The 9,693-nt window shown below is 33.6% G+C and overlaps 1 protein-coding gene and 1 long non-coding RNA gene across 11 annotated transcripts in view; one reads left to right on the plus strand and one right to left on the minus strand.

Annotated features, from left to right (window-relative positions):
* The window catches only part of LOC108746045, a 57,863-nt gene that overhangs the window by 36,986 nt on the left and 11,184 nt on the right, over window positions 1-9,693 (plus strand). The gene's annotated exons all lie outside the window — the stretch shown is intronic.
* The window catches only part of LOC108745965 (titin), an 86,358-nt gene that overhangs the window by 35,018 nt on the left and 41,647 nt on the right, over window positions 1-9,693 (minus strand). For 8 of the 10 annotated variants that reach the window (XM_018482470.1, XM_018482454.1, XM_018482414.1 and 5 more), the window contains 8 exons: window positions 8,786-9,006; window positions 8,375-8,449; window positions 6,644-6,748; window positions 6,158-6,566; window positions 5,994-6,063; window positions 5,113-5,919; window positions 4,888-4,954; window positions 4,657-4,710 (listed from right to left, as the gene is read on the minus strand). In XM_018482470.1, the coding sequence (XP_018337972.1) occupies window positions 4,657-4,710; window positions 4,888-4,954; window positions 5,113-5,919; window positions 5,994-6,063; window positions 6,158-6,566; window positions 6,644-6,748; window positions 8,375-8,449; window positions 8,786-9,006 (1,808 nt within the window). Of the gene's footprint in view, window positions 1-4,156; window positions 4,236-4,656; window positions 4,711-4,887; window positions 4,955-5,112; window positions 5,920-5,993; window positions 6,064-6,153; window positions 6,567-6,643; window positions 6,749-8,374; window positions 8,450-8,785; window positions 9,007-9,693 lie in introns of those variants that run through there. The other 2 variants (XM_018482479.1, XR_001939131.1) reach the window with 2 other exon arrangements.

The raw sequence follows: 9,693 nt of genomic DNA on the forward strand, positions 1-9,693 counted from the left end.
GCGTATTAATTCGCTAATGTTATCAGTTGCGGTTATTTCAGCAGCTTCTGCCACAGTATAAGTAGGAATATCGAAAGTAGCAGATTTTGATTGTGGTTTTTCCATTTCTGCAAGCATGCTTTCTTTGTCACCCGTTGTTACAGAAGAAACAACAAGAACTTCACCCATTACAAATTCAAAATTAGCTTTTTTCTCTGGTACCAACATATGAGGAAAAGGTTTTTCAGTTTCTCTTGTTTGCACTTCTTCAGCAACGGCTGTTTCAAATGGTAATAATGTCGCTTTAGGACGTGCATCTTGGATAGGTTTAGTAGATAATTCAGTTGGAACGACGCCACTAACAATCTCAAATGTCGATGCTATATTTTGTGTTAATACGTCTATTGTAGCTTCGGCTGTTTTTGGCGTCTGTTTTTCACCAAGTATATCTTCTTTGTCTTCAGGATGCGTAATTTCAATTGTTAGACTTTCTCCTTCTTGAAAAGTAATACCAACCTTTTTAATATCAGGTTTTACATCCGTTTCTAAAGGAGATTCTTTCTCAGATACTGATATTTCCATTTGTTGTACAACATCTAATCCGCTCTGCAATTGATTGACACTTTCTTGATGTGGTTTTTCTTCTTCCAATGCACTTATATTGCTCGCAAGAATCATCTCCTGTGTTTCAGCTATTTCATGGCCCTCGGTTATATCTAATACAACCCTTTGTTTGTCTGGTAACTTTTTAATTAATAATTCTTCCTCCTTCAATACGGTAGTTACTTCAGTAATGGTCAAATTTTCAGATTGAGCGCATACTTGAAGTGCGGCATTTTGTTTAACAGGACTCGCATCCTCATCCCTAATTCGTTCTGCTTCGCCGACATTTGTTTCTGTTACTATCAATTCTTCCAGAGCTTCTTGTTGTACTATTGCTTTACTTGATTTTGGTAGATCACTGCTTATTTTTCCAGCACTTTGTTCCACTAAGATCTCTGTCTTTGACGCGATAGTGTGACCAGTTATGGACGACTCAACCGTATGAGTCTGTGGTCCAGTATCTGGCGTGTAAATATTCTCGAGATCATGTGGAATTATTTCTAGAACGCTGGCGCCAGGCCTCGTATCTGTGAGTTTAATGTTTGCCATCTTTTCCTCAGGTTTTATGTCTGTTTTATAAACATCTTCCTTTTCTGCGGTTTCTTGCATAACGATACTGATAGTTTCTATAGGAACATGAGATGGATATGCTTTTCCACTCACAGGTTTGTCTACCGCTAGGTATTCTTCGGTTGGCGATTCTGTTCTTACTTGTTCGTATATAGGAGCCACTTGCGTCATATATTCAGTATTTGCAAACGCACTTTTAACATCGGTTATATCAAGATATTCAGTTTCTTTTTCATCCGCTACAATCATTGTAGTGTGCAAGCTCTCAATCTGATTCATTGAAATAATGGCGGTCATTGTTTCAGGAGTCTTATCTTTCCTCGTCGGAGCTACATCTTCTGCTGCAACAGTCTCATCAACAATTGTTTCTTGCAGACTGATTGTTTCAATTTGAGCTGTAGCAGTTGATACGGCTTCTTTCGTGACTTTACCTAAATTATTTTCAGGTTGGGTTTCCTGAATTTCAAGCGAGATCATTGGATGAGTAGGTACCGTTTTTCCGCGATGTGATTCAGGCATTTCAAAAATTTGCAATTCGGCTTCTTTTTCTCCAAAAGTTGTTTGTGATATTTCAATACCTCTGATAGCATCATAGATCGTCTCGATCGTATGAATTTCTGGTTTAGCATCTTCCTTCATGCTAGTCTCTCGATCATGAATGAGCGTTTCAAGGACAGTTTTTGCTTCGGTTAATTGAATGGATACAACACCGCTCTCTGTGACATACTTGAGTATATCTTTCAAATCCGCGGGATAGTCTGCGGTTTGAACTTGAGATATCAATATGTGTTCTTCCGGTCTGACTGATGTTTCCGCCAATACTTCGAACGGTTTCTCATCGACACTATAAGTTCCTTCAGATTCTTGAACAATTGTGTCTGTTACAGAACCAATCGCCAATGGGGAAATCGATGTAACGGCTAGTTTAGTAGTAGGCTTTTCTTTAGGATGATAATCTTGTTCTTTTTCAGATGTCATCGTTTCTACCGTCACAGCTGACATAATTTCAACGACATTCAAGTCAGCTGTGACTTGTTTACTCTCTTCGATTGTCAAATCATCTTCTTTTTGTTGAGTATCGATCATTGATATCGTAACTCCTTCCAAAAGAGTGATATTTGGAGTAACTTCGAAAGAATCTACTCTACGCTCGGGAATATATTCGCCTTCACGCTCCTGTACGAGATCATGACGAATAACAGCCGTTTCATTTCCATAGGAAATTTCAATTTGAGCCGTTTGACTCGGTGGTAATCTACCTGGAATGTATGCTCCTTCTTTTTCGGGTGCATTCATCTCTTCGGTAACACGTTGTCGTTGCGAAATTATCGATTTGGTAGCTACTTCAGTAGGTACTATTAACTCCGGATAATATTTTCCTGGTTTATCTTCAGAATGAATTTCTTCTATCACCAACGGTTCTATTGCATTGATGTTAACTCGAGGTTTTGTAAGTACCGTTTTTGTAGGTTCCAATTTATTTTCAACTAAACCTTCTTGTATTTCATAAACTGAAAGTGATATTTGTGGTAAGACAATATCTTCTGCTTTAACGCTTAAAGGTGTTATAAAATCTTCGGTCGGTATTTCGCTTTGATTAACTATGGTCTCTCTAATAGTTGTAGCTTCTTGCACAGTAACCTGCACATCTGCTTTTCGACTTGTTTCTGGTGTAGTTAAATTTAGATTTGACACACTTTCATCGTGAGTCAGTGTTTCGCTAATGAGAAGACTTTCTTTCGTTATTACAGAAGGTGTAGCTTCATAAGAAGTAGCTTTGAAAGATCCAGAAAATTCATCAGTAGATATATGTGCAGTAGTTTCCATGGTAGAATATGGTTCTATCGATGAGATTGATATTGATGCTTTACGTTCGATAGGTTTGGTACTTGCCACTTGATTAATTTCTTTTTCGTGTACTGATGTCATTTGTTCCGTTAGAGCGATAACAGTGTCTAATGTGTATTTAGCTTTCTCTGATTCGGGTTTGCCAGGTGCTTGTTCAATTGTACGATCTAATGGTATCACTTGATTTCGTTGACTAGATATATTTAAAATCATAGACGGCAATAATTGATCTTTTGTTATTTCAAATTCTTCTATCTCTTCTAATTGTATCTCATCTCTACCAATGTTTGATCTTTTTGGTATTAATGTCTTTCTAATTTTTTTAATAGTTTCTTCTTCTTCTTCTTCTTCTGTGTTTATTTGTTTTTCCATCTCTTTTTGTTTTTGTTTACGAATTAATCTGCCCTTTGAATCCCGTTCAAGTTCAATAATCTCTTCTTCGATTTCTTCCTTTTTTCTTTCTTTATCAATCTCCTCGACTTCCTCGATTTTTATAGATTGAACCCCCTCTTTCCTATCTTGTGTTGTTTCTTCAATTTGATCCCTTGGTTTTTTATCTTTGCGTTTGCGCAATGTTGTGTGTGCCTGCCGTGTGTCCTCGTATTCTGTGGAAAGTATGTGAGAATTTTGTGTCAGACGTGAGTGTTGCGTGATGTCTTTATTTTCTTGCGTTCACACATACACGCACACACACGCACGCGCGCGCACACACACACACACACACACTCACACACACACACACACACACACACACACACACACACACACACACACACACACATGCACGCGCGCACGCATTCACGCACACATTTTGTATCTTGCATACTTTATTCCATGACTATAGAGCGTGTATTTGATTACGATAAGAACGTGCTCAATAAACAAACAAGTAACAAGTGTTTGGATTTTCAGAACCGTGTAAAATTTATTGTAAATTTAGTATACTGTAACATTATTAATTTTATAAGCATGCTACATTCTTATGTCTCATACTATTTTCTGTTGAGCAAGGTATCGGTAGAACTTACATTTGAAGGCACAATCAGTGCAACGCAAATGAGCATCGAGTCGTGAAGCATTGATTTCGAAGCTGATATGAAAAGTAGCTGATTAAAATGTGACAGTATTGTATATTGTATTAGAAAAGGAAATAGGATTTGTCGCGTGTGGAAAGCATAGCGGCGTAAGCGAAAAAATTGCACAGCTATTATTCGATCAAGTAAAGCTTCATACATCTGAAAACATAATAAAACAGTGACTGTTACAGCCGTGAACATCCTGCCTTAGTATATTGTTTTTCTCTGTGTTAATATTTTTATATATAAATAAAAAGATATTTTTTAAATATAAAAAAATATGATATTTTTTAATTAAAACTTTAATTTCTGCAAAATTATTATAACGTAAAGAGAGATTTATATTGCTTTTTTGTATAAGATATTAGGTATATATAGAGACTTATATCTATCCTGAATTAAATTAATTAAAATTACAAATGCATATGATGTGTGTTAATTGTTCTAACTATAAATATATAAAACTCTATAATCACATAATAGTAATAGCGTATTTATTATAGCGAAAAATCAATTCCTTAAGTTGGTAAGTTATACAAATAGATATCTAATAGATACGTCAATATTTATAATTTCAAACCTTTAATTTCTCGAATATCCTGTATATGAGTAACTTTTCTTTCGTCCTTCCTCTCTGCAATAAAAAATACTTATTCTATCTGAAAATTTAGTATTAGATTTATTCTTTATACAAAAAACAACATAACAAAAATATCAAACAAATATTCAAATAAATCTAAATCTTATGTATGTATATAATAAATAAAATATATCTATATGAATAAATCACAAAGTCTACAATTTGGCTTACCCATAAAATGAACTTCCATTTTGCGAACGATATCTACTCTTTCTGTAGCATGTTGCTCAGTATCAACCTGAGAAAAGACACGAAAAAAAAAAATTATTATTTTTGGAAATATTATAACATGTATTTTATTTAAAAAAATACAGAGCAGAAAATAGAGAGTAAGATACAGTATTTTTTCTAATAATTATTAGAAATTTATATAACGTTTGGATGTCATATCTGTACCTCGGAAATTTCTGTAACTTCCCAAGCACGTGGTTTGAAATCTTCTGGAGCAAAGTGTATAATGACTTCTTCCACAGTTGCATGCTGAAGCTCAACCATTCTCATAAAAGCACGAAAACCGACTGTCGCTGCAACGAAACTTTCGTCAGTTGTCGTCTCCTCGGTAAGTACTTGGGTAATCAAGGGACCGTGACCTTTTCTTTCCACCAATTGAACCAAAGCATTTTGAGCATCGGGGGTCTTTAGAGCAGGAAAAATCTCAGTTTTGTAAAGGCATTCGTTAATTTCGTTTACGGAAACACCTTGTCGAACTAAGTAGCCAATTGTCGCGAGTTCTCGAAGAGGAGATTCTCCCGGCCCAAATTCTGTCGCATCAAGTACTTCCATTATCTCATCGACTTCCCGAGCTATGTTTTCTTTTTGTCGCTCCACAATCTCTTTTACAGTAATATCTTCTTTAATTTTTTCAGCTTTTATTTTCTTTATCTTTTTTTGCCTTGTTTCTGTACGTTTCGTTTCTTGCATATTACTTTCTACATGTGCTTCAGAGACTGCAACTTTCTGTAAAATTTCCGAGGTAACTTGAGCGTGATCAAGTTTTGTTTCGATAGTGAAGTCAGGAGCAATATCTTCACTCGTAATTTCTGACACGACAACACTTTCTTGCTCTTCGACAATTTGTTTGGCACGTTCTTCAAATTTAGGTATTTGTTCTCGTAGTTTTTGATCGTCAATTTTCTTTAAAGAAGCTATTGCTTCAGTTACAATTGGTTCTTGAATCGGTACTATTCTTCGTGCTCTAGAAACCTAAAATATAAATGCAAAGTAAATAATAGTTTGTGAAAGAGATATAACTACAAAAACTGAACATCTTCCAATACCTCTTCGGGTTTATCTTCTATAAACTCTGTACTTTCTAATAGTTGAGTCTCTTCAACATCGATAGTTCTTCTGCAAGTACAAACAGCAAAAATTATAATTTAAAAATAGAACAAATTAAAGACTTTGATATATACTGAATAAGATGAAATGGAAGATTACTGACTTTTCTTCTATCTGTTCCTTCGGAATAAGTTTCTCTTCATGGATTTCTTCTTTTTCAATTTTAAGACGTTCAGTTTTTACTTTCTCTTTGATCTCCTTCGCCTTCTTTAGCTCAATTTTTTTCTTTTTATGTGGTTTCTCTTCTTGTTTTTTAAACTTTATATCTAGTTTTTCTTCTTCTTTGATATCGCCTGGCATTAACCGTGATTCGCTGATAGTAGTATCGATATTAAGTTTGGCTTTTGTTACTATCATACCAATTTCATTGGTAGCTTTGCAAACATACGTGGCATCGTCTTCTTTGGTAGTTTGCTTAATTGTTAGAGTAGTTCTGTTTTCTTTATCAAATATACGTACTTTTACATTGTTCGTATTCATTATAAGCTTATCATTCTTATACCAAACAACATCTATAAATTAAAGAAATAATTAATTAAGACAACTTTATAACTAAATTAAAAAATCTTTGCGATGTGTATGTAATTACCTGGTTTGGGATTACCAGAATAGGTACATTCAAACAAAGCGATATCTCCCTCTTTTGTATAAACGTCCGTTATTTCTTGGATAAATCGTGGAACAGCTTGTGTAGCTGAAATGTTATGAAACGCAATTATGAAAAACTCACAATAAAAATACATTGAATTAATTAATTTCTTATCAAATTCTGTGTTTAACGCCATTGATTATCTGAATTAATTTCGTCTTGTCTAGTTAGATAAACACATATGAAAAATCATACACCAGTTACTTCTAAATGATACGTCTCTATCGTTAGTCTTAAAACAAATTCTACCTGACATCGTGCTTCTTTCATCTTTGAAAGAATGTAGCTTTATTATCTGCTAATCCAAAATTTCCGTTGCATTAACTTTCAAGTAACAAAAATTCTTGTAATTCTTTTTGATCCGCTGTATTTAGTTGTTGGAAAGATTCCAGATCAATTTCTCTTAACTCTAATGAAAATATCAGTGGATTCATGACTCTCGAGTTATCTCTTTTTGGAGCATTTTGAAACAGTAATCTTAGACTTGGGATATGCGATATTTTTTTTTATAGTCATGAATAAAGTCAACTGAATTACAAGTTATTCGGAATTGTGGTTTTTAAATATTTTTGTGTCGAGTTTGTTTTGATCTTACATGTTTGGTATTTTAGTTTTTTTTTTATTAATGATAAATAGAATGGTAATTTTCGAATCTCTGGAGAATTTATTTGTTTACTAGAGTGGAACTATTCGTACAATATTTGACATCTTTTTTTTGGTAGGAGATAATTGTTTTGACAACGTTTAATATTTTCACTATAATTTTTTTATATTCTTTATGCTTTATTGCAGGAATTATCACAAGGTGTGCTATTGTGCATAATGGCGGCTAAATGTAATTTGGGGCTAATTTCTGAGTGGTGACGAATTTGTAATAGTGGTTTTATATTGGCTTACAGAATTTGGAGTTAATTTCTGGTTGGTCACCTACTACGTATCCTCAGGATTGTCACACCTGATATTCTTACATCTTATGTTTCAATTCGATTACTAAGTGATGACATAAAATGCATTCCATTTGGCGCTTACGACACTTGCGAGTTTTATTTGTTCTTTAACATTTGATAAACAACAAGAATGAAATGATTACATGAGCGTTGCGAGCGTCAAGTAGAATGTAGTACTCATAATGTGTTCTATAGCAAAATCATGTTTTACTATCTTACTAAGTACAAGATTGATAAGTGGATTTCCTTTATTTTCTAATAACGTTATATATGAAAAATATTTATGTTTTAGGTTTATTATCTTGCTTCTTCTCTTGTAATTGTCTTACTGAATCAAATAATATTGAAGGTTGTTTCTTATAAGAAACATCTATCTGCCAAGAATATTATATCGCAATATTATTTTTTGGTTAGTACTCATAGCATCTGAGAGAATATCTTGTCAACAAAAAATATTCTTTTGAAGAAGGTAAAATATTCTGTTATCTTTGTCATCAAGAAGCATTAATGCCATAATTTGGCATTTCCAATCATATAATTTGGTATTTGTGGTAAAGGTTTTTGTTGAAAAGTCGCTGGTTACAGTTAAGCTCTTTTTGAGCTCACTTGTTTTTTAATGCACAATGTTATTTAGACTATCTTTTGAGAAATTGCACTCTGCATCATGCGGCATGCAATTGAGTGTGTACAGATAATAAATATGAGTTTTACATGAGTTTCTTACCTTTTAAAGCCTCTTGCATTTCTTCCATCTGTGTGACCCACTCTGGTTTTCTGTACTCTTTTGTCCCGAGTATACCTAATCGATAAAACGATTATAAGAAACATATAACGAATGTATATTAATTCCTTTCTATCTTATTAGCATTTAGATAGAAAAATTTGGACAAGACCAAACAAATTAGTAAATTTGCTTGAAATATATAAAAAATAAGACAAAAGAGAATGTAAGTCGAGGATGTTGTAAATGTTTGTTGTAGTTGATGTAAGGGACGTAGGATAATAAAAGGTTTTTTATTAGGATGCTACAGAGCTTCGATGCTTCTCCGATTGAAGAACGCGGCTGAAAAGAATATGACTTAACACTTAACCAGATTAATAAAGCCTTTGAGATCTGTAGAGAAAATGATATTACCTTCTACTGATAAATACGTAGTTGTAGTTGATACACCGAGTGGATTGTAAGCTTCAAATGTGATCTCACCAGTGTCATCGGGGAAAGTTTCGGCGATTGTTAATACTGATGTACCATCTTCAAATTCCTCAATTTGGAATTCTTGCGATGAGACTATTTCTACTCCTTCTTTATACCATTTTCCTTTCGGTTTTGGTTTGCCTTTCACCTTTACTTCCAATCTGTATATGTAGCAAAAATAGCAGTCACACGTGAACATATATATACATATATATGTATACATAATATATACGTGTGCGTGATAAAAAAAATGATGTATAATAAAATATAAATGTATGTAATTATAAACAGGGAATGGAAGTAACTCGTTAATTGTAACGAAGTTATAGTTACAAGTTACTTTTTTGGTAACTTTATTGGTAATTGCGTCACTTTTTTTTGGTAACTGTAATGGTAACGTAGTTACATTTTTTTTTGGTAACTAATTCGGGATTTACACATAACGGCTTGCCAATATGGATAATATCTGAAAAGATACCAAAAGATTTACGGATTATTGCCATGTTTTTATCCATTGCTAATGCCAACATTTTGTGAACCTTACTGTTCACTTCATCAGGGCGAGGAACGCATTGATCAGGACGAGAAGTATCAATGCGCTCTTTGTCCTGATAAAGTGAACAGTAAGGTTCATGAAACATTGCCATTAACAATGGATAAAAATATGATAATAACCCGCAAACCTTCTGGTATTTTTTAAGATAATACCCGTGAAAGCTTAAAGAGCGTTATGAATAATGTCTGCTTTATTAAAGCATCATGCTCGAATTAATCAAATTTCCCATAAAATATACACATGCAGAGATTATACAAGAGAAAGAAAATATATATATAAATATATATATATA

Source organism: Trachymyrmex septentrionalis, unplaced genomic scaffold (genome assembly GCF_001594115.1).
Source record: "Trachymyrmex septentrionalis isolate Tsep2-gDNA-1 unplaced genomic scaffold, Tsep1.0 scaffold107, whole genome shotgun sequence".
NCBI lineage: Eukaryota > Metazoa > Arthropoda > Insecta > Hymenoptera > Formicidae > Trachymyrmex > Trachymyrmex septentrionalis.